The sequence below is a fragment of the Mytilus californianus genome, unplaced genomic scaffold, assembly GCF_021869535.1.
Source record: "Mytilus californianus isolate M0D057914Y unplaced genomic scaffold, xbMytCali1.0.p SCAF_17, whole genome shotgun sequence".
Taxonomy (NCBI): Eukaryota; Metazoa; Mollusca; class Bivalvia; order Mytilida; family Mytilidae; genus Mytilus; species Mytilus californianus.
The window spans coordinates 9,710,730-9,737,301 of record NW_026262659.1 but is presented as its reverse complement, the minus strand read 5'-3'; the positions used below and the strand labels follow the sequence as shown (position 1 = coordinate 9,737,301).

General features: G+C 31.3%; 2 protein-coding genes across 12 annotated transcripts in view; both read left to right on the top strand.

Moving 5' to 3' along the window:
• LOC127726388 (allene oxide synthase-lipoxygenase protein-like) overlaps positions 1-26,572 on the top strand; it is a 110,684-nt gene that overhangs the window by 18,157 nt on the left and 65,955 nt on the right. The gene's annotated exons all lie outside the window — the stretch shown is intronic.
• LOC127726375 (allene oxide synthase-lipoxygenase protein-like) overlaps positions 1-26,572 on the top strand; it is a 97,263-nt gene that overhangs the window by 69,621 nt on the left and 1,070 nt on the right. For 2 of the 11 annotated variants that reach the window (XM_052233748.1, XM_052233749.1), the window contains exons 3-16: positions 2,519-2,970; positions 5,486-5,530; positions 7,481-7,609; positions 8,682-8,779; positions 9,587-9,722; positions 11,367-11,462; positions 12,479-12,575; positions 13,027-13,144; positions 13,447-13,539; positions 15,256-15,316; positions 17,281-17,389; positions 19,801-19,892; positions 20,308-20,481; positions 24,865-25,028. The exons of 1 other annotated variant lie outside the window; for it this stretch is intronic. In XM_052233748.1, coding sequence (XP_052089708.1) covers positions 2,519-2,970; positions 5,486-5,530; positions 7,481-7,609; positions 8,682-8,779; positions 9,587-9,722; positions 11,367-11,462; positions 12,479-12,575; positions 13,027-13,144; positions 13,447-13,539; positions 15,256-15,316; positions 17,281-17,389; positions 19,801-19,892; positions 20,308-20,481; positions 24,865-25,028 — 1,864 coding nt within the window. The remainder of the gene's footprint in view (positions 1-2,518; positions 2,971-5,485; positions 5,531-7,480; positions 7,610-8,681; positions 8,780-9,586; positions 9,723-11,366; positions 11,463-12,478; positions 12,576-13,026; positions 13,145-13,446; positions 13,540-15,255; positions 15,317-17,280; positions 17,390-19,800; positions 19,893-20,307; positions 20,482-24,864; positions 25,029-26,572) is intronic. 8 more of the 11 variants (XM_052233750.1, XM_052233751.1, XM_052233752.1 and 5 more) reach the window with 7 other exon arrangements.

The following is a 26,572-nucleotide window of genomic DNA, read 5'->3' as shown; positions in this document are numbered from 1 at the left end:
TTTATTTTAAATCTTTTTCCCATGAATATTCATATATCGACTCTTAATTATGTCTATAAAATTTTGACTGCATTTTCATGTCTACAACATTGTTATAATGTTGAAATTGAAATCCCTTGAAATCAAGTGTCAAAGGGAGACATTTCTATAGCATTTGAGCTAACAAAGCTTCAGTTTTAAATTTATCAAACCTGATGTAAAACCAAGATTGACCTTTACAAACGGTATGAAAGATATAATTGATTAAATAAAACGCGCGATGGTAGTGAACTAAAACATGCAAATTTGGAAATAATTTCGCATTGGATAATGATCATTTCAATACCTTCATCATGTTTATCTAAATAGGAGGAGATATGGTATGATTGCCAATGAGACAGCTATCAATCAGAGCTAAAATGAACGTTTTCATCTCAAAGGGGAAATATGTTCCTTTAGCTAATAAGTCTTTTTAAATAGCCTGAATGGTGACGTTCTCTAAAACCGAGCGAAAAAGACAGTATGGAATGATGCGTTCTATTACTGTTTGTGTTGGAAGTCAAGTTTTTCTTCTAGTGAATGCTTCCTTTTGAATTCAATAGGTAATATGTCAAGAATACATTAATTGTACCATTGTTATACGGCTGTTGTTATCTCTGATATATATGATTAAAACTATCACTTGTTGCACATCATTAAAAATAAACAAACGTATGTTCGAACATCAACAATGACATTTTTACGTCAAATCACAGGTCAACGACACGGCCAACGCTGAAACCATACTTAAGCATCATCAGATCAATAGCGGACAATTCGCAACAATAAACGTTTACGTCCGAAAAATGAAATGATGGAAAATCTAAATTTATTAAAATTGGTAAGATCTGAAACAACAAATGTCTTGACATAGATAACAATGTAACAATGCCGGGTAATTCAATGGTTAAAAAAGTATTTCTGGACTCAATTCAATATTATTTCGCAGTTTATCAGATAATTGTGATGAAAAGTTTATAATAAATAACACTAAAACGTTTGAAGGGAAAAAATTGAAATGATGGTAACAGGGAATTTCAACATGACTCCAAATAAAATGTCTTTAGTAGATCTTCTATACTTCGGTTTTGCAACAGCCAGATATAATAGTGCTAAATGAAATATATGATTTTAATCATATTATTTTACAATGTCTTATATACATATAAGAAGATGTGGTATGAGTGCCAATGAGACAACTCTCCATCCAAGTCAAAATTTATAAAAGTAAACCATTATAGGTCAAAGTACGGTCTTCAACACGGAGCCTTAATCCAGTTTTACATTATCCAAGGCGAGAAGCCTACCAACTTGATTTAAAAGACACTATATTTTTTTAATGTACTAGTACATGTATATGAAATATGGAGTATGTAATTATGTAATTGTTGATTAAGAAAAAGAACAGAAATTTAAGCTGTTAATCATAATAACCTCAGAATATAAAATGAATAACTCATAATTCATATTTTGCGTGTATGTTTATATGCTTGTATGAATATTGTTAATGTTTCATAGGCCTTTAAGCATTACTTGAACAAATTTAAGAACGTGAATATAAACTGTATTACGAATCTTTCCATTGGAAGAATTTGATAATGCAAAAATAGCAAAAAAGTCCATACATTAATTTGTCATTACATTGTATGCTTACTTTGAAATGAATTTTTATATACTACAAAAAATCTCAAATATGTATTATAGGCAATAAATATATTTTGATGATTTATTTTTTATATACATTGTGTTCTCATAATCAACACTTCTGTGTTGACATGAATTATCATTGATATGGTCATAATTATAAATTATCTGTATACAAAATTCTGAATCTTGAAATACTATGGATTTTCAACACCAATGAATAAATTACCTTAGGTGTATTTGCCAAAACTTTAAGAAATTTTGAGTCCTCAGTGCTCTTCATACTTCGTACTTATTTGGGCATTTTATTTTATTTTTATTCGAGCGTCACTGACAAGTCTATTGTACATGAAACGCGCGTCTGGCGTACACAATTTCAATCCTGGTATCTATGATGAGTTTATATACATCTATGGTTTACTGTAGAAAGATAATAGACCAGGAAAAAGTTGTACCAGCATCTGTTCTAAATTTGTATCAATGGAAAAGAGAATATTCCTGAAATATTAAAACGTTGCCTTTCATGACGAAAATTTAGAAGTTAATAAAAACAAATATTGATAATATTCAATAAAAGTACAAAATATTGAACTATATTTAATACCAAAAGGGTCTATGAAGCGTGAAAGGGCTGAACATGTGTTTGAAACAACTTAATTTGCTGAGGTGGTATATGGCTTAAATGAAAAAAGTTAACTTAAAACAAATAAATTAAGAGTGAACATGGCTGACTGTAATAAGATACAAATATACTGTAAATGATCAGAGTGCGTTTTCAACCTGATTAAAAAATGATGCATACAATTTGTGTTTCTCATGCTAATCAAATATATCTATTTTTCTATTTCATTAACAGCGTCATATAACATTACAGTCAAGACTGGAGACCAAAAGGGATCGGGGACAGATGCTAATGTCTATATCATTCTGCATGGAAAAGGTCTCCAGACAAAAGAGTGCACACTTGATAACTTTTTTAAAAACGATTTTGAAAGAGGTGAGATTGATAAATTTTCTATTGATTCCGAAGTCAACATTTCTGAAGTCCAGAGAATTGAACTACGGCGAGACAATTGTGGTTTGTATAGCAACTGGTATTTAGATTGGATTGAAGTCACCAATAAGAAAAACAGCATCACATTCGTATTCCCAGCAATGAAATGGATCAAAGCAAATGGTCGTTACTTTTTCAATCATGACACATGTTTACCACAAGACGATCTATTCTTAGAAACGAGAAAATTGGAGTTGCGGGCCATTCAGGCTGAATATCAGCTACAGGTTCAGATACCTGGATTACCTGCTCAGGTAAGGACTAGGCTTAACAGTTAACAGTTAATTTTGAATCACATTAATAGACAGGTAAATCGCATGCGATGTTTTGCCAATGGTATTTATATTAGACTGAGAAGTTACTATTATATCAACAAACATTTATTTCTCAATAATGAAACGGATCTGACGGAACAAACGTTAAACAAAAATGACAGACTTAACAATCTTCAATATGTCGACTTCTCTACTTTTGCCTCAAGATCAAAATCCGAGAATGCAGCTTCAATAGAGGAAGTATCAATATCTTTTGGATAAATTTTATACTAGGGCTATTTAAGAAAAATATTAAAAATATATTTGCAGTATTAATAATCGAACGCTAGAGTCTTCCGTCTTATTTATCTTGACACGACTAAACACGGTATATCGGAACAGCGTCTGAAAGTCTGAAAAAGTCTTAACGTTTTTCCCTTGCGGTAAATTCAGTCGATTAAGACTTGATCAGACCAAAATGACCGTTTCTCTTGCTACTAGTGATTACGGCTTCAAGAGATTACTTCGTAAATTCTAACAGAATAATAATTATTATTCTAACCTTCTGAACGATTCGGGCATTTTTGTTGTAGTCACCTGCTTAAAAAGGTAGATATTCATTGTTAGTTCAAATAGTTCAAATTTAAACCAAGAATACAATTTGAAATCGAAATTAAATGCCCGTTTGATATACTATTACACTTGAAATTGGACGATCACAGATGTCACTGATAATTTTGAGAACTGACATTACCAATGGTTTTTACAGAATGCATTGGTGAAGTATTGAAGAATACTAAAGGATATTGAAAAGAACTACTGAGCAGAAGGAAGTATCCGTTGACACAAATTGTGTTGTGCTTAGTACAGGCATAGAATGTTGTTGCCCTGAACATTTTATTTAAACATCCAAGGACATAACCACCTCTGTGGTCTCGTAGAAGAATGTGTTCATCAGGTTCGGAAGGTTAGATTGCCGACCGTATTAAACCAAATACATTGTACTTGAAAATTCGTACTTGTTTACCTTGTTTACATGTACTATAAATATGAAAAAAAGAAGATGTGCTATGATCGGCAATGAGACAACTCTCCACAAGAGACCAAATGACACAGAAAAAATCAGTTTGAAATCTGGCTCCGCGTGTCTAACTAGTGTAATTCAGAGTTTATATTCATATTCATGTCACACTAATATCTTCTTGCCCTTATGCTCATGATATATTTGCTCTGGCCGTAAAACAATCCATCCATCCACCATCACAACTGCCACTTAAAACTCAAGCGGTTTCTAGAGATATTGCGGATATTATTATTTGACATCAATCCCTAAGTTATTTCAGTAAATACACTCATTTTTTTCAATTAAACGACTATCTCGGAGGGACAACATCCTAGTAAAAGTTGATAGTCACTGATTTTTGAAAGCGTCCAACATAATGAAATGTAAAACTTTTTCATAAAATTACCATCTGATGAGAATTCAAAATGTTAGAGCAAGTGCGTCATCACACAGGGTTTCCCCATTTCGACATTTGCAAGAAGGGCTTAATTTTCCGATTGATGCTGATTCAAGAACATGTTCGAACGATTGGTGATGTTAGCACTTTGATAAAATTTTCATTAAATGTGTTTGTTGAAAAATGTTAGTAAAAGAGCTGTAATATTGCTGTTTTTGCGTATTATATAAATCCATAAAATCTATAAATACGGACTTTTCCATTTATTTTTTTTAATTGGTCAGAGGTATTGCTGTTATAATTTCGACATACCTGTTATCAAACTCTGATGAAAAATAAATGCAGAATAACTTTTATGGTGCTGATTTTCCATTCTATATTAATTTCCAAAGAAAATAAATACCCTCTTCCCCAAAAAAATAACCATCGGTGCTTATTTTCCCACTTATCTGATATCAATTGAATTAATTCTTTGCGAAAATTTCTTTTTTGAAAAACTCGGTTTAGAATCATTTTGCAATAGCTGATATGAAGGGTATATGTATGCATGATACAAATAATTACAAATACTTGGCTACACTAAAACAGAATAGCAATCTTTTTCATTCATTAACATTGGTACCGTCATTAATATTTCATCTCAAGATCAAATTTAGGTCTTCGAATCTCAACATCAGCTCACACTACCCAGTTTTGAGTTTAATTCTTTGAAAAGAACCTCGTGTAATAATATTCTTTAATTGTTGTCTGTTACTTTTAAGCATTTACTTTGCAGGGGAAATTGTCTTTAAGTCTTCCTTTTTGTGTAGTTTATGTTTTTGTGATGCTAGTATGACGCAATATATGCCAAGGGTGAACGGATAATGTGTACTTACAGAAGGCATTACACAATTGGCCTTGTCATACTTTACGGATTTCCCAAACTCCATTCGAGCATTTTTTTAATGCCATCTTAATAGCAAAATCAGTTCTTGAAAAAAAATTGCATTTTAAAAACCTTGTTAAATTTTATCTGACAAAACAAATATCATCGTATTTTATGTTATTTTTTTCAGGTCAAAAAATTACCAGAAGATGAGAAATTTTCATTCCATTACAAAGTGAGTTTTGATTTGTTATCAGTAAACACGCATTGCTATCCACACTTATGATATATCCTGTCTATATCTATTTTTTGGATTTGAAAAGGGTTTTCACAGACGATTTGTAATATCTTTACGCTTCATCCGTTGGAAGTGTACTAATGTGTATGTTAGTCTGGAATAAAAAGAATTTCTTTAATAACTGATATAAGCATGTGAACTAGCCTTTACTAGTTAACTTTTTTTTTTAACTGAAACGATCATTTTGATCTGATTAACTCTTAGACTGATCAATGAATTACTAAGTCATTGTCCGTCATTCAGTTAACATTTAGACTTACCCAGTGTGATAAATTCAGTACTGTTCAGACAATTCGCTTACAATGAATTACAATTAAGATATGTTTAATCTATGTTCAGACTTTTCAATAGTTGACAATTACCTGTACACTTCAACATCATACTTAATCGTCTGAAATGCTTCGGAACAGTACTGAATTGACTGCTAACGATTTGTCTGAACAGTACTGAATTTACCATAGTGTATAGTGTATAAGTTTGAACATTGACGTAAAGACTAAAAATGACTGAATACTTTATTGTTTTAGATTTTAGCTTTTTCTAAAGATAATTTTAACCTAATTTCGTTTTTTATGTTTCAGTTAATTCTGTTTACCGGATTTATGAATTATATTTTTTAACGTCATATTCATGCACCAGGGATATGTTCTTTTTATATAAATATAGATTTAGTTGTAGGCTTTTTAATAAAAAGAAGACTTTAGATTACACAATGTTTGATAAAGAGAAACAATATATGTGTGCTCGAATGATTCTTGTTGACACAATGCTAGTAAAATGTTTTCCAATATATATTGCTCACATATATGTTATACAATCCATCCTGGCTACCAAGTCTAATGATTGATCAAATCAGTTTATGATTTTCAATATTAAGAAAAAATATGGTCAATACTAATTCATGGGTGCATAATGTTTGTAATACAATCTATTGTCAATATAAAGTTAACTGATTTTATATAAGAGTATATGATGTTCAACAACAAAAAAAGAAAATGACGTGGCTTTCTTAGTAATATACATCTCTGTTTCTCACAGTTTATGTAATACAATGATCATAAATATTTGATTTCGATGCAATACATGGTATGCCTTTGAAAGAAAACATTTGCACTTTTGGATTATATAGATATACATTTTCGAAAGTTTATACAAAAATACCAAAAGTAAAATAACAAAAATACCGAACTCCATGGAAAATTCAGAACGGAAAGTTCCTTATGAAATGGCAAAATCAAAAGCTTAAACTCATCAAACGAATGGAAAACAACAGTCATATTCCTGTCCTGGTACAGGCATTTCTTTATGTAGAAAATGGTGTATTTAACCTGGTTTTATAGCTAGCAAAACCTCTGCCAGTCGCATAAAATTCCAATATAACTCACATGTATGTAAGACAATCCATCAGGTATTTTCAAGTCTACTTTATTCAAATTTCGGTACAAGAATTTCAATGATACGACATTGGCACTAAACTAATGTTACAAATACTCACATAATGTTGGTAATCGTACTAGTTCAGGCTGGAATATTTAGATCTAACACAAAGTTTTTATCTGAAACGTGTGGCTAATATTAGCTCTTCGACCGATACAAAATAGGAGCATCTTTTTGTAAATGGAACTAGACGACATTCGAACATCTGATTTTTAATATTTGTTTATGTTGATACAATCATACCTACAATTTAACGGAGCAAGAAAATAAAAAATGTGGTATGATTGTAAATTAGACAGCTTCATGTAACCAACAAAAACATTTTAAATGACAAGAAAGTGTTAAAGTAGAATAATTTAGAATCAAAACGAATGACATAAATGTGATTAATTAATAAAGAGTGTGTAGTTGCCAAACATAATGGTATAATGGTTTTCCCCTTAAAAACAGGTCAACTTTGCTTTAGAAGGCATAAAATTAAAAGCGGAAAGCTTCAAGCTGATGATGACCAACCAAAACAAATGGGAGGATGTTGAAGACGTCAAGACTGTGTATACTAAAGCCTTTGGAGTTCCAGAGGTAAATACTTACAGTGTTAATCGTTACTTACCTAGTTGTCATCATCATTGATTTAGATAATACAACATTTGCAAACAAAATTTCAAAAGTTAATGATAAGATCTTTGATAGCAGTTAATGAACTAGTTAAACGCACATGAATATTTGATGTGAAAGATTTGCTAGAGGCCGAGATGAAACGATAATTTACGGGTTAGTTAAGGTGATTAATACATTGTATGGATCTTCCGATATTAAAAGCATATCGGACTCTGTGGTGTGCTAATGCTATGATTGTTTGATATGTGACTCTCTGTGGAAAGCACGGATCTGAATGTAGAAGAATTTATAATTTCGATCACTCTACTTTGTTGAAGAATATTACTTCTTCTTTTGTATGACTGTACTTCCTAACAATTAGTATAATAAATTAGTAGGCAGTTAACCTGTATGATACGAATCATTCTTACTAAATTCAGTTTACATTGATGCAATTGGACAGCATTGAAATTGTTAATATCAGAAGCAATTTTGACCTTGTAAAGAATAGGATTTTAAAGTGCATTTCAATTTGACACTCATGAACATTCATGTATTACAATGATTAAAAGGACGTTAAGAGATTATTCTAGAGACAAATGTCATGCTCACTTAACGGAGCATGACATATGTCTCATGGCGTTGTCAGTTTCTTTTCGATCTATGAGTTTGACTGTCCCTCTGGTATCTTTCGTCCCTCTTTTTATTTTCATTATTAATTTCCGGATGATATATTTATCTGCTTTATTTGTTTGAAATTTTTAGAATAGTTTATTATTTTATTCGTATTTAGTCAGTTATTTACACAGATCGAGTCATATCATTTTTGCAGTGGTCGCCAAGAATGTGTAATGGATTTTATCAAATAACATCACTTCTACCTGAGAAACCATAATGATTGTCAATTGTGTTAAGATAGTACACAAATACTTAAAAAAGGCGTATTGGATATATATTATACAGAATAGTCACATAAAAGATAAAAAAACAAAAACGAACAAAACAAAGTTCATTATACATGTTTTTTTTTTATTTCTGTAACCTTTATACACAGAGTTCAGAATACTTCAACGACGATGCTCAGTTTGGACGTCAGAGACTCAGTAGTTTAAATTCGTTATTAATAGAACTGTGCACTACGATTCCACAAAAGTAAGTGTCATCTGTCAATATTTAGAATCAGGTGTTACATGTAAATGACGACGAAGTAATTGATCTGAAAAATTGAATTTTAATTTTTCTTTTAATTTATTAATTGAGTAAAATGACAGTCCACAAACATCGTTTAAAATATCATGACACACTTCGACAGAAACACCCTAATTCATTGGCTCCTTCTTTGTGAAAGCTGAATTATATTACGTAACCCGGTTTAAAGAAACTATTGATCGCAAATATTTGTGTCAAAAACATCAGCTGAAATACGAAAACATTCATAGTTCATCAAATTAACATTTATATTTAAATATGACGACATTAGAAAGGTAAACAAAGAAACATGTTATTCCGGTAATGTTTGTATCGTAATGAAGAATCATTTTTATAAAAAAATCTAATATAAGATAGTTATGCAGCTTATCGTACATTTCGTTTAAACAAATATTTTTGTATTAATTTAAACGAAGTGTACGATAAGCTATATATATTGCGTGAATATTTAAAATATGACAGCTATCTATATAACAACCATTAGCGTATTTAAGTTACATTCGTAGGCATGTATGTACATATCGTTCACATTTTTTTTAAATTTTTGTAGAATTTTATATTTTGTGATCAATAATATCAAATTATTTTATAATCGAAATTTGGTAAAAAATTAACAGTTAATGAATTTCACATTCTGTTTACTTACCAAGAATATTCCTTTTTTCAGTAGACCTCAAACAGATAAAAATGTTACGTTAATGTTGTATAAATTTGGAATAATAGTTTTATTTTATATTTTCCATGTCGTAGTTTTGGAGTGACTGAAGATATGATCAAGCCATTCCTAGAAGGCAAGACAATGAAACAAGTAATGGACGGTAAAAAACTGTTTATCATAAACCTGTCAATATTAGAAGACTGTCCAACTAAGCGCGAAGACCTTGTAGTAAGTATAAAGTTTAACTCATAAAAAATGCAAGGCTTTTAATTTGCAACGACAGCCTACACGAAGCATATATGAGGCGCTTGAACAACAATGCATTCTTATGGATATCAATTCTAAATAAAGTTTTATTATATTAATTTAGCATGCAGTTAGATTCTATATAAAATCGGTTTTGGAATGGAGATATTTGTTTTTTGCAACAACATAATCAAACTTGGAAATTATTTTGTTGTGTAATTTGTATTATCGTTAAACCCACAATAGATACAGTGTCTTTTTATTTTCGTCACCCGAATTGAAGTTTTTCATTACCATGTACACGTGTATTCAATATATCTTAGTTTATGTATTATACTGACACAAAAATAATTTTTTAATTGGATTTCGACAAAACAAGGTACCTGACGTGTGTTCTTTAAATGTTCGATAAATATGGGATTCGAATTCCATTATTTGTAAATATCAAATATTGAACAACATACATTGTATGCTTGATTTTGGCCGCAAAAACACGAAATAATATATCCAAAAAACTACATTTTTTTCTGAATGCACAAAAATTGGAATCCTCGCAAATTAAATAATTCTACACTATTATGTTTTTGCAATGAAATAAATAAACCGATTTTCATTTTTCAGGACATTATTTTGAAGAAACACTTAAGGAAAAAAAATAAGATTCTTTATTTGCTAAAAACAAAAACCTATAAATTATCATTAATGACTGGTAAATATCATGACACCAATTCAAATGATTTTTGTAACGGCAGCCTTCATACAGTGTTTCCATCTATAATCAACGCCCCTTTAATCGCTCCTTGAAACGTAGTAATCACATTACAAAAAAATCGAGTTTTCGTTATGTGCTTAATTTCATAAAGTTTGTATTTACAAATTAGATTATTTCTAAAAGTCACATTTGACTTTTGCAATTTATTCTTGCTGGTATTGGGAATGAAACTCACTCTTTGAAGTATATTGTGTGTGACTGATATCAAATATTGACAAAACCTATAGGTCACTAATTGGTTGAAATTAAAAGTTCTGTTTCATAACTATTATATTTATTTATATACTCATCTTGGTTTATGTAAGGAATGTATTTTGAAATACGGGGAAATATTTGTTTATATTTCATTTTCTGAATTAAGTGTGTTTTCCAATTTACCTCGGTAGCTAAAATCTTTGTCATCTGACTTTAATTAAAAAATAATAACCGCCGGTTTAAATGAAATACAGGGCATGTGCCTCAATATTTTAAAAAGGAAGGAAGTTAGTATATTGTAAATATAGATAAAATAGCTTTCCGATGTTCAATTCTCATAAATCGATTACGAAGATACAAATCAAGGTACCCCCTTCCCCCCAAAAAAAAAAATATTTCCCAAATCAAACCAAACAAACAAACTTAGGGATTCTTCATATCGATACTACCAACAAAATGACACACATTTCTGATCAAAGAGAACGCACAGTTAGCTAAAACTTAGTCAAAGGATTATATTATGGATCGACAAACGCATGGCCAAAACAGGCAAAATGATGAACAATATAAAAAAAACTGCATAAGAATTACATTTTGAGTAAAACGAACCCCAAAACGAATCACACTATTACAAATTTATTATATTCTAATACTTGCAGATGACTTGTCCTTTGATTCTGTTCTATTTCAACGATTCCAAACATCTGATGCCAATAGCTATACAGTTATTTCAACAGAAAGGACCGCGTAACCCGGTAAGTGATGGAGACCCCTTTTTGTGATACAGTTATGTCATATTATTCTCTAGTATAGTAATGCAGATAACACAGAAATTAAAAGCAAGGCAGATTTGGTTTCTAGTAGAATTAATTGGGGTATTTACAGATCATCTTCTGATTTGGTAAGGCATTTGCAAGCAAAATGTGCAGAGGGAGGGATTAACAGGTTAAAAGGTAGGCATTATAACATTGAATTCTACATCAGTGGTAATAAAACATTTTAAGTATAGTATATGTTATTGTAAAAATACATATTACAAACTGAAATTAAAAAGTACTTTTTACTATACACGTTAAAAATGATTCTCTTTTTCTGAATACTAAAACAAAATCTCTGAAAGGACGTAATCAAGCGTTTTACTTATTCATGTTAATTCCATTATAATATGCAGGTCGGTTTCAAATAAATTCAGCTGCTTGTCATAGAACAAACTTTAAAAATTTTGCAGAAAAATATCTTGTTATCCTGAATCTTAAAAAAAAACCGCTGAAATATAAATCGATTTTAGGACATCACAATGGTTCTCCCTTTCTAGATCTGAAAAATAATCTATTGTTGATTCAATATTATTCGTGGTATACCAGTTTTCGTGGATTTCGTGATTCAACGAATTCAAATATTCAGCGAACTACAAATTTACTATAAGAAACTACATTTTTTTTCAATCCGCGACAATTAGTATCCACTAAAATAAATGAATCCACAGTATCATGAGTATTTAAGGACGCTATGAAGCACAATTATAGGCCACTTCATAATAATGTGCAAACAGGCTGGTTTCAAATACATTTAATTGATTTTCAAATAATTCAACGTCACACTACCACATATCTAATTTTCACTTTTATTTTTTTCTCTTTTTTTTTTCTCATATAGTATTTATATGAATTTAATGTTAATATACCGCCTAAAGGTTTTAATATTGATATTTTTAAAGTGTTTTCTGTGTCAAGATTTTTTGTATAAATTTCTCATCTTACTATTATAACAGGTTTTCTTACCATCAGATCCAAAGTACACCTGGATGTTGGCAAAGATGTGGTATAGTCTTGCTGATTCTACATATCACCAATCTCTTACTCATCTAAGTATAAATAATAAACATTAGAAAAATCTATTATTACAATATCTTCTACTAGGTAAGTCATTTCATTTATGGATTTATAGGTATATAAAAAAAAAAAGATTTTCCAACTTAAATTTGAATATTCTATTATTGCTTTTTCGTGCCTGTTAAAGTTTCCCCTTTAGAAATTAAATGTGTAATTTGCTTCATTCGAATGAAATGTTGTAAAAATGTCATTGTTACAGTTTTACTGTCCTGCTCTGTGTATTACCAAGTACTTAAAAGGGTTGGATGAATTTCTTTTCGTGTAATATATTTTTGTAATTTAACATGCAAATAATTTTTTTTTCAAATTGCATGGTTATGAATCCAGCGTACGTTTAGTGATTTTCTTATATTTTAAATCCTTTTATATTTTAAAATATATCAAAGTTGTTTTCCACACATAATGATTTTGATAATTTTTTTTGTAGATTACACGCACTTAATGATGGAAGGAATTAGTGTTGCAACAAAAAGAAACCTTGCGCTACAACATCCAATTTTGAAATTACTAGATCCACATTTTTTGTATCTTATGGCTATAAATAGGTATTCTTTCAAATGTCTATATTTCATGTTTAGTAATGTCAAGGCTTGCGTTTAACTTTGATAATTATATTAAAAGAGACTAGTACTGTTGATGAATTTTACACACAAAAAGTGAATATTAATTCCATATTGACGCCTTGAAATGAAAAATTTTCAAGGAAAAAACAAGGGTAACTGCCTGGTTGTGTAAGCACGTGATATCATGATATGAAATGATTTGTTAAACTTTGTAATTTTGAAACAGTCCTAAACAAGAGATTTGTCCTGAAACATATCTGCAATCGATTTTTTTTATTCTTCAGTCTTGCACTTGTCGCGTTGATAAACCCTGATGGAATCATAGATAAAAATTCAAATGCAGGAATCAAAGGCCATTTTCATATAATGAGAAAGAGGTGAGATGATTAGATCATGTAGATATTAACGACTGTTTTTGAATGTTAACAAGCCAGTTTTATGTCGACTATTCTGGATGAGTATATGAAACATTATAATATGACTTTCTTCAAACGCTTTGAGTACACACTCCTGATAAAATACAAATATAAAGTATGTCAGCTAATTGGCAACGTCATGATTTGTTTGGGCTATTCCATCTATACTCCTACGTTGTATGCTTTTATAAATGATATACCAGAAGTCAAATGGTGTAAATGGCGTCATTTAACGTTCGATAATAAATGTGACGTAAGAACATAAGCATTGATGGGAAAATGCACGAATGTGATATTCGTCAAAACATGGAAATTTAAACAAACGATGTAACAAATATTTTGAAAGCTGATTTTCATTTTATTTAAATAAAAGTAAGATTTATTAAATTTGTTAAGTAATCAAGTAAGTAAATACATGCAATCGGTATATTTCTAAAATATTTATTTGAGGTCTGCATACACAAATACTTGTTTTAAGCGATAAACACCCATCCTGCGGCAATTGATAATGCCATTTTATGTAACACATCCCAATTCTTTCAACACCATGTAATTGCCTTCACCTATAGCGTTTCGATGAAAAAAAATTACTGTTATTCTCCTATTAGAAGAGAAACAATTCATACCCACTTGAAATTATATTGATTTTATCACGGGTATCGCCCTTGGTAAAATATTTGACATAAAGGTTCAACCCGTGGTAAAAACAATTTAAACGCAAGCCTCATGAATTATTTCTGAACTAATAAAACGCCTGCAGTATTTCTAAAGTATGTGCTCGAAAAAAATTTAAAACTCGCTTTCGATATGGAAACTACATGGGAACAATCAATCGTCAAGTTAACTTGCAAAAAAGGTCAACATGAACTAACCGTAACTTAAACACGTTCGTAATCTGAATGTCAACCATTAGCTTAATAACAACAGTCACAGCAAATATGCACAGACACATTCTATTTAGCACATTGTCCAAAAATCGTTGAAGTGCTAAAATACCAACCCAGAAAATTTCATTTTGGTAATTTGTTGTTGAAACAAGAGTGTTTTTTTAAATGACGAGAAGAAACACTTGATCTTTCAATTAAACATTAAAATAGTTTTGTAGAATGTATAGATATTCAAATTTTTACATGCAAAATAGTAATGATTTGGATTAAAGAAATTATGAGTCAAATAATTTCCAACCAATTTTACAGTTCGTTCTTATGTTGTGCTGTAAATCACTCGGGCTAGGGGAAACATTCGATATGTGCCTGTCCAAAGTCAGGAGCCTGTGATTTAAATTTTTATCACAGGCTGCTGTCTGTCATATTTGTTTTCGTTTGTTGGTTTGCAATAAATCAGGTCGTTGGTTTTTCGTTTGAATATTGTTTCACATTATGGCATGCCGGATCCTTTTATGACTGACTAAATAACATTAACAGTACCAATTTTTCTACGGTATTGGTTTTGCTAACCTTTGAAGACGTATCTAATCCGCTCAGTGGACTCAGTAGGCTAGTTTCCTCGTTAAAAATCATACCACATCTCAATATTTTATATAGATTCTAAAATAAATCTCTCATTACTGAAAAGCAAAATCTGCCAATTTGTTTATATGAATTTCATTTCTTTATTGTGTGATGTGCAAAATTTATTATACTATTTGATTTTAAAGGGTATCTTTGAACATTTTAGTATGTCATTCTGGAAATTGGATTTACATGGAACCCTTCCAGAGGATTTGAAGAACCGAGGGGTATGTTGATTATTTCTTACAACCTAATGTAAAATTATGTTTAGCAAATGTTGAATTGTAAACTAAGGGTACTATACATTTAGTCATAGATTGCCTTTGTCGTTTCTGGCACTAATCTCGGATTTTTCGTGTTTTAACGCTGTCCAACTTCTGATGACTCCTACAGAGACGAAATACGCATATGACGTACCAAATTATGATTTTGATAGTTTTGATGAGGTTAAGCAACTTCTTGGTCGAAACAACTGCTATTGAACATTTTGTTATTGAGGGTATCATCAGCCCAGTAGTCATCTCTTTTGTGTTGATTTGAAATGTCATTGCTATGTTTATCTTCTTTAAATATTGAATTATTAAAACCACGCAACAGTTTTTCAACCCCCAAACATAGATGGCATTAGCCGTTTTTGGCACTTTTTTCGGAATGTTCGGGTTTAAATGTTCAACGTCTGACGAGTCTTGTGTAGGCGAAACGATCATCTGGTTTAATATTTTTGATGAAATCAGTGTATGTGAACGTTTCGTTCCCGATGGGTTCGCATGAATCGTAGTATTTTATTGTTTGTTGATTTAAGATATCATTTATACGTTTATTTTCTATGAATCAGTTTTCTACCCAGAGGATAAATTGCCTTAGACGTATTTGGCACTACTTTTTGGAATTTGGGTTTCAATTTGTATTTGATTTGTCCTTCCAACTGTGATGATTCGAGAGTCAATGATGAGTCTTGTGGATGTAACGCGCGTATTTTTTGTAAATTTACTGTAACAAACTGTTAAATTTTTCAAAACAATAATATCTTTTCAACTCAGGCATAATTTCCTCAGGCGTTCCTGGCATTATATTTTAGCATTTGTGTGTCTCAATTGCTTTTCAACTTAGTATGTTATTTGGACTTCAAACTGTGTTGATTCGAGCTTCACTGATGAGTCTCGTGGATGAAACGCGCGTATGGTGTACCAAGTCATAAGTCCGATATCTTTGATTAGGTTTTACAACCACTGGGTCGATGCAAACACTTACGTTTCATTATTGAGAGTATCCCAGTAGTTTGCGTTAACTTGTAATATGTTCATTTTCTGTAAATTTACTGTAACAAACTATTAAATTTTTCAAAACAACAATATCTTTTCTACTCAGGCATAATTTCCTAAGGCGTTCCTGGCATTATATTTTAGCATTTTTGTGTCTCAACTTAGTATGTTATTTGGCCTTCAAACTGTTTTGATTCAAACGCCTCTAATGAGTTTCATGTAGACAAAGCGCGCGTTTTTCCTACCAAATTATAAGCCTGGAATAATTTTTGATCAGTTTATACCACAGTTTATAACTAACTTAAACCCATCATGTAATTATACTGCTGTTTAACATTCGTTTAAATTATCTATTTGCCTCTTATATGAATCTGGTGATGTGAAACTTGACGTTTATCGTATATTTCCTTTAATATTTCTAGGACGGTATACATATGTATAATATGATAAAGGTAAAGCAAATGCTTCATATACTCGTAGTAGGTTCTTGTATAATCAATTGAAGTCTGCTTTATGTGTTGCAAATCAAGACCACGTCCTTGAAAATTCGAAATAATTAGAGAAATTCTACATGTACATGTTAGGACCTTAATCGAATCGGGTGAAAGTCGAACATTTCATGTTTCACATAACATGTTCTCATGAAGTCATTCCTGACTAAGGCCTGGTATACCCTTCAATTTACATATTTCTTGACAGTTCTTCTTATCCAAGGTTCTAATTAGAGCTTGTTTGTTTCCACCAACAGTCAGGTTAGCCAACAATATAAATCACGTGTTTTTGGTAAATAGAATATAACAGATGCACGTTTCATATTACAATGTATATATGGATGTTTCGTATAACAGGTGCTAGATATGACAGTACAGGAAAGCACTGTATAAGAAGAAGATAGTACTGATCATATAAATGAATATTTTATTTTACAGGTATTTGACCAGTCTGTACTGACCGGAGCCTATCATATGAGAGATGATGCCCTTTTGTTGTATGACGCCATCAAAACTTATGTGGAGAAATATGTACTGCTGTACTATTGTAAGTTAATTATATATGTTAATTGTGTTAACCCATACAGTAAACATGCATAGCATCACAAGTAAGAGAATTACCAGTAGTTGAGTCTCTTAATGTATTTGGCAATTTAAGAATGTTTGTTGATGACTGAATTAAATGATAACCATGATAACCTAATTATAGAATTAAGACAATTGTAAGCTTGACACAATAAATGAGCAGGTAAATTAATCAAAAAAAAAAAAAAATCAGCTTATATATATATATTCTACCTCTGCATCGAGTATTTCAACTTAAATTGTTAAGTGTGTGAATATATCGTATTGCATGAGATACGATGAGGGAATCTGTTTATAAGATGTTAATAAACAACATCTAGGTAAACTTTCCTTTTCAATAAACTACAAAAGGATCGTATTATTTTATAAACGTGATCAGGTATACTGTCCTTTCAAATGATGTAACAATAGAAAAATGAGAAATACATTTGACGTCATAATTGACTTTTGACCAATGAAGAACTGAGATCCAAAAGATAATCAATCGATTTGAAAAATATAAATCGCCTATGAATAAGAGAAAAATGTTTAGTGTGATTCAGTAAAAGTTTATCTTGAGTTTTTGGCAATTTGATAGAATATGGAGAGTTGTAATGATTAAAACGGCCTTAATACCAGTAAACAATATGTGACTGATGTGAGGATGAATTCATATAAATCAATTATGTATCTACCGGCATTGAAGTCTGTAATAAGGTCTTGAACATTGATATGCTTTCATTCAACTGTTAACGTTGCCTCATATCTTCTATTAATCATATATCATTTTTATCTTATCTTAATAATCAGTTATAGATAATGCATATTTTCAGGTTTTTCTTGTCGTAGAACACACCGAGGGGTGTCAGGATTGATCAAATGAAAGACCGACCGTAGGGAGGTCTTTCTTTGGGCAATCCTGACACCCCGAGGTGTGTTCTACGACAAGAAAAACCTTAAAATATGCATTATCTGACTAATATACCGTCAAAAAAATATTGTTTTTTATAAAGATTTGCAAAATTTAGCATCCTGTTTTACCGACCACACTAAAGTGGGATATTCCTTTCTATTGAGTTCAGGTTTTAATACGCCCTACGGCTCATTTAGAATGTGAAATAAAACTCACTAAATAATCTAGATATAAACCTTAGAAACTATTATCCATACACAATAAAAATATTACTGTAACTGCATGAGGTAAGACACAAATGAATTGTTACCATCTGATAACGGTGTAAAATACAAGACACTTTGTAAGTAATGTATTGTACCAACTTAGTTTATGGAAAGGGGGAGGTGCTATGTTTTTTTTTGTCTATTTGTAATGACATTTTATCGCGGAAAAGTGATTATTTTTTCAACCATTTTGAATTGAATCGAATGAAATATTCAGAATGATTTTCTTTTGAATAGCAATACATTTTTTTAACAGATAATCAGGATATAATTATATACCCTCCCCCCACCCGACCTCATTGTGAGGTACGTGAATGTTATTCAATAGAATATAAGAATATTTTATTAGTTAATCATTTGATAGAGTAAAAGGTATACATAAATGTAAAAAGTTAAGAACTGACATGAAGGGGGCACGAAATCGTGATACATGTACATGTTACACGAAAACGAATATCAATACATGTAGGTCACAGTATGATTTCCTATTTAGTGTGTATCGTCCTGAACATGCATGAAATATTTGCCACTGGACGTTAAGTAACCATCAATCAATCAACCTATTCAGTGTGAATCAATAAGATTTTCAAAATCTTACACACAAATATGTTAAATCTGGCTTTATTTTAAAGTGTTAGGAAAGTTTTACATTAAAATTCATCTCGCATATATGATAATGTCTCTGTATTGTAGCGATAAAATTATTAACAAAACTTCACATTATTTGTTTCTAAAATTAAAATTCGGGCAATGACGATTTTTTTTACACCTACCATAGATTGAACTTTAAAAAATAAATTCCCAAATAGGCAACTGAAACTATCTGACGAATATAATTTTGAAGTAAATTATAGTTTGCATTTTTATCAAGGAAAATAATGACCTCACACAGGTCATTATTTTATGCCTTGGAGCATATTTCATTGAAACATGGTATCGTCCGGGTTGATTCTTCGAAAGAATGACCTATCGTTCTGAAAGAAAATATCTCCATATAGGTATATAATGGTTGCTTATATACCGCTCAAACTATGTGATATCGGAAATATTTTTGATTTTCAGTCAGAACTCAACCAACATACGTAATAATTATGTCTTTTCGAATTGTTTTAAAATGTTGGAGAGTTTTAAAGTTTAAAGTTTGCTTCATATGTGTACGAATGTATGACACAAAATAAGGAATTGTGTTTATTGGTCATAACATTTTATGTACAGCCACAGACAGTTCATTGACTGCAGATTATGAGTTGCAGAGTTGGGGAGCAGAACTTGTAAAGTCAAGAGATGATGGCGGAGTAGGAATTCTGGTTTGTAGATAACAAATAGAAAACATGATTTTGAACACAATATTCCTATACTTTATAAATCGTGTTCCCCATTCAAATAGTGTCTTTAATTCGTCAAACAAAGCAGAGTATTGAGTTGGTGGTGATTTAAACATTCAAATTATTTGAACCAAAACAAAACACACAAAGATAGATGTGTTATAAATATGAATCTTGTAGAAGCTTGTTTATTTATTAGTATATTTTTAAGTTTACGGAAAACACGTTGGTTTACGATATTAATACATGAGCAAGTTTCTGCATGTGCAAATAATAGATCAGAAAGTGAAAATGTGTTAATAACATTTATCTTCTTCCAGTGTGCTTTTCTAGATCTGATATAAAATGTATATTACACAATTATGTCATTTCATTTTGAGTTGTTGTTGTATTGCAGGGAGTCCCAGGTAACGGTAATTTTAAAACAACAAATCAACTTGTTTTAACATTGACAGCCATTATCTACACGTGTAGTGCTGGTCATGCTGCAGCCAACTTCCAACAGTACGATGAATATGGTGCTCCATTCAATTACCCATACTATCTGTCTGGAGTTCCTCCTAAAGACAAGGTTTGTACATTTTATGCTGACTGAGGTAGTTACACCTTTCAAATTACTTTTACTGTGAAGAATAAGTAGACACATTTGTTATTTTTGATAAACGTTTAAAATCTGAAATTTGTTTTATTATACTATGATGTATTGCTGTATTTGTATATGATATTATGATCCTGAATCATGTACATATAAAAATAAGAAGAGGGACGAAGAATACCGAAGTGACATTAAAAGTCGAAAATAAACTGACAACGCCATGGCGAAGATATGGTATAATTGCCAATGAGACAACTCTCCACCAGAGACCATTACTGAGCTAATTTAATTGTCAATTATTCTATGGTTAAATAAAATAATATATGGTATAAATGTCCATAACACAACACAAAAAAGGACATCCGTATCTTTAGTTTTTTTTTCAATGATAGAGTAAAGTAATGTAAAAGAGAGGCAAAATTTATCAAAGGGACATTCAAAATAATAAGTCAAAAATAACCTGACATCACATGACAAAACAAAAACGAAAAAGACAAAAAGACAAACAACAGTATACAAAACATACAAATGATAACTAAATACTGAGCAGCACAACTATCAAAAACCGTTGGTAATCTCAGGTGCTCCGGAATGTAAGTTTCAAAACAAAAAAAAAGAAGAATTAAAAACCAATTGTTCAAAGAACAATTGAAGGTCTTTCCACATCAATTTTCTAAATAATTGATGAGAAGCTAATTCTGGTTTACTCAAAGCTACTATTGGCGTCCAATCATAGGATTCTTCATACTGATTCAATAAAAATATGGTTTCTATAAATTTTTGCCTGAAATAAGGGAAATAATTGTCAACTTCCGGTTTAGAAAATGTCACTTCTGGTCTCATATGATAGCTTTATTTACACTGATTCCAAAAATATATGGTTTATATATACTTTTGCCTGTAAAAAGGGAGATAATTGGCTACTTCCGGTTTAAAAAATGTCACTTCCGGTCTCAAATGATAGATTTATTTACTCTGATTCCAAAAAAATATGGTTTATATATACTTTTGCCTGTAAAAAGGGAGATAATTGGCCACTTCCGGTTAAGAAAATGTCACTTTCGGTCTCATATGATAGCTTTATTTACACTGATTCCAAAAATATATGGTTAATATATACTTATGCCTGTAATAAGGGAGATAATATGCTATTTCCGGTTTATAAAATATCACTTCCGGTCTCAAATGATAGATTAATGTATGACCATTCAAAAAATATATGGTTTCTATGTACTTCTACATGAAATAAGTGCAAAAATGACCACTTCCGGTTCACTCAAGGTCACTTCCGGTTGACATTTAACAAGGTCATATGTCATCCAACATTTTGCAAAAGATCTTATGGCTTTATCATGTACCAATATGAAGTAATAATCAATTTACCTTAAAATAAAACATTTCAGGGGCAATAACTCCAATAAGATGTCGCTGGATTGTCTCAGACCAAATGTATCATATCTTCATCACAATATAACAAACATTTTGCACTTGTTCTTTAATATATAACATTAAAAATATCGGAGAAAATGCAAAAACAAGCAAAAGACAAAATTCAGAACATGACCTTGACCTTTGACCTTGACCTCATTTTCGAAGTTAGGATCCAAGGACCTCAAATAAAAAGACTATAGGTTTATACGGCTTACAGTTTATGAGTAAAACGACAAATTTATTTCATAAAGGTAGATAACTCCTATAAAATTTCATCGAATCGCTTCGATCCAAATTAGCCAAAAATTCTTGAGGATGTAACGAACAATTTAGAAAAAGAATTTTGTCGATATCTTTTTTTGTTACAAAGGAGATGCACACACTTGATAAACAGTGAATAGGGAGATAACTCTTACAAAGATAATTGTTCGGCTTAGCAGGGTGAAATTTAAAAGCGCATAAACTATACGATACAATATGAGAAATATCTAAGCGACATATTGCGAAATAAACATTTATCGCAAGAACAAAATTTGGCGGAAAAAAAAAAATAATAATAATCAGAACAAATACAATAGGTCTTTCCACCGAAAAGTGGAAAGACCTAATAATCAGAACAAATACAATAGGTCTTTCCACAGAAAAGTGGAAAGACCTAATAATAATAATAATAATCAGAACAAATACAATAGGTCTTTCCACCGAAAAGTGGAAAGACCTAATAATCCCTCCAAATATTTTAAATATGCTTGTCCCAAGATAGGCTTATGATTTCTAATTGTCTATGTTTATATAGGTGGTGTGTTTGTCATTTAAGAATCCATAATTGATGACAGAACTTTGGTTATTTTCTATTCCATCTGGACTTTACTTTAAAATTGCATAATTGCTCATTTTAGTTGGCAAAAGATGAGTATACATTTTTTCATTCCACATGTGTCTCGTAGCTGTAATAACAACAACTTTTTGTATAAGGTCTTATTTAAAAAAAATACAGGTGTGCCCTTCAGCATTTCAAACATCGGGTTCAGATTTTAAGTATGAATTATTCTAAATACTAAGGATTTTCTTATCCCAGACATATAACCTCAGTCGTATTTGGCACAACCTTTTGGAGCTTTTGGTCCTCAATGCTCTTCAACTTTGTACTTGTTTTGGCTTTCGAACTTTTTTGATCTGAGCGTCACTGGTTAGTCTTGTGTGGACGAAACGCGCGTCTTGCGTATTAAATTTTAAACCTGGTACCTTTTGTTAGCTATTATTCGTATGTTTCTCTGTCCTATATGTTCTCCCATTTATTTGTATTGTAGTCCTGTCATGTAATGTTGTCATTGTGATGTTATATTTAACATTGCCATAAAAGCGGGAGGTTTGGCTAGCCACAAAACCAGGTTCAACCCACCATTCATTTCTTAAAAATGTCCTGTACCAAGTCAGGAAAATGGCAATTGTTATCGTATAGTTTGTTTCTGTGTGTGTTGCATTGTCGTTTGTTGTTTGTTCACTTCAGTGTTTCTGTTGTTTCGTTGTCCAAATGTACTATACTGTATTGTTTATTTGCGTAATTCTCTGTCCGTAATGTTGTACTGTATTCATGTCATGTAATGGTGGCATTTTAGTGTTATATTTAACATTGCTATAAAGTGCGAGGTTTGGCTAGCCACAAAACCAGGTTCAACCCACCAATTTTTTTCTTAAGATGGCCATTGTTATATTATAGTTCGTTTCTGTGTGTGTTACATTTTAATGTTGTGTTTCTGTTGTGTCGTAGTTCTCCTCTTATATTTGATGTGTTTCTCTCAGTTTTAGTTTGTAACCCGGATTTGTTTTTTTCTCAATCGATTTATGAATTTCGAACAGCGGTATACTACTGTTGCCTTTATTTATTCATTTTAAATGATGGCAAATGCATTTCCAAAAGGTGGCATTCGTAGATGAATTTATATTGATAACTTAATTTTGTATCGACATTAAATTATGTCGAAGACCCAATATTGATCCTAAATTAATATTTTTATTATTCAAAGAAACATATAAAGAAACTTCAGAAATAAGACGGGTTAATTAAATATCAAATAACAAATAAGACCTCATTGAAGACATACAGTAACCTGTAGCTTATACATCCTTGTCTGTTGATTTTTGACGGCTAGCTATCTCACTGACAATCATACCATATCTTCGTAAATTCATGTCTGTAATCATTCACCATACAATATAACAACCAACGGGTATAGGTTCGTAATGTCAATTTCAGATCTGGTATTAAAGAGTAAGTTTCAGCTTTAGTTTGCATTCTTTCTTCTTTTTACTTGCAAGAACAACATGACGGGTACAACATGTGGCACAGCAACTAAGTGTACACCAGGTTTTAAAATTGGGTTTATGCTCCTCAGTCTTTGATTTTCAATAAAGGGTATTGTGGACTTGTTTGTCTATTCGTCGTTTTTCATTTATTTTTGTAATAGCGTTGTCAGTATTTATACGACGTACGAGTTTTAATTGTCCCCTTGGTATCATGCGACTGTGGTATTTCAGTGAACCTGACATTTATAACACGCTGAAATTAGGCCAGCCTAATATCTTTTAATTTTCATTATTGACATCGATTGACTACTTAAAACCTAAACCCTAAAACAAATGCGACGACTGCGTTTTCCCATTTTTTATAGTAGTATTCCTTCTGCCTTCTCATACGTTACTCATCGAATTAGTATCTCCATTTATGGAGAGTTGTCTCATTGGCACTCATACCGCATCTTTTTATATCTATTATGGATATATGGATACAAAGAATTATGTAGCAAACACTTCTCTAGTGGAGTAATGAGGTAAACAGGTTATGTATTATTCACTATCTCTTATTACCTTTGTCATTATTGTAAACCACATATAAATCAAATATATCCAATTGTATGTTTTTTAAAGAGTCCAGTCACTATAGCAACCATCCTAAAGACCATTCCAAACAGAGACGTACTTCTACAGATGATGATAGTCACAAAAGTTCTTAGTGAGAAAGCAACAAAAAGCCTTGGTGATTTTGAGAAACAGTTCATTGTGGATCCAAAAGCAGTAAAAGTTGTTGAAGAGTAAGTCTCAACATTCATTTACTCTTGTTCTTTTAATCCTGAAACGAACAGAAATAAGTCTTTTCTTCAATGAAAGGCATATTACATACGATATATTTACCTAAAGGATTTACAATAATTGAAACATATCTGTCGTCATCTATGAAAAAGATACTCCATAGCGGTCAACCATCTCATGACTGAGTCCGTAAAATTTTCGACGGTTGATTTTAACTTCAAAAATTGGAATTCTTGGTTTAAAATCTTTCCTGTAAGCAGCAACTCATATCAAGGAAATGCAAGCTCTGGAATATCTATGAAATGTATGAAAATATATTCTCACCCGACCCTTTTTGTCTATTGTAAGTCAAGATATGAGGCCGATTTAAATGTATCTGTTCTATCCTCCATTACAAGTTCGATGGGATAGACGCGTTCAACATAGTCACCAACCTTTTATTATCTAGTGACAGAACACCTTCTATATAGCGGAGCGTGTATGGTAACTGTGAAATTTCTTTTATTTCTTTTAAAGTTTCATATGAATCTAAGGAAGCACCTGTCATTAGATTTAGAAAAATAACTACATTAAATGTATATGAGCAATATATAAAGGTCAAATGAGTATAAACGTTCCCCTCTCAATTATAATTTTTTTAATCAATAGTAAAAGTTTAATTATTCTAGGCTGAAAAGTATCAATTCCCTTTTTTAAAACTCTATTTAACAAGAGAGACATAAAATTGAGAATGGAAATGGGGAATATGTCAAAGAGACAACAACCTGGCCAAAGAGCAGATAACAGCCAAAAGCCACCAAAGGGTCTTCAACTCAGCGAGAATATCCCGCACCCGGAGGTTGTCTTCAGCTGGCCCTTAAATAAAAATGTGTACTAGTTCAGTGAAAATGGACGTCATACTAAACTCCAAAACATATAAATGAACTAAAATTAAAAAAACATACAAGACTAACAAAGGCCAGAGGCTCCAGACTTGGGAAAGCCGCCAAAATGCGGCGGGGTTAAACATGTTTTGCGAGTTTTCAACCTTCCCCTATACCTCTAGCCAATGTAGAATATAGAAACACATAGCTATTTTGTATTTCAATAGATATTTAGTATTCTATAAGGCTCATTGGAACTGGATCAAAACCAACCAGCAGTTCAAACCTAAACTGACTGGTAATGTTAGGGCATTTACAATATTTTTCAACTGAAAAGAAATAAACAACTTTAGATGCCCGTAGGTCACAATTGCCCACTCCCACTATTGAATTGCACAATCTGGGTATGAAAACCCATATAAAGAAAAAGGTTCCCATCATACGGAACATGTGTAATACTTTTTATGTTGATGTGACCACAACTTAAAAGGAAACTACATTTATAAAACGTTTTTAACCTGATAATGTACGTACGAATGAACAGATTAACCAACGGACGGAAGAACGGACGGACGCATAAACCGTAAAATATCATGTCCCAACACGTGATACCATAGATGTGATTGTTTTGAAAAGAAAACTAAAGTGCAAGTTGATTTATGCATTCTTTTTGTGGCCCCTGT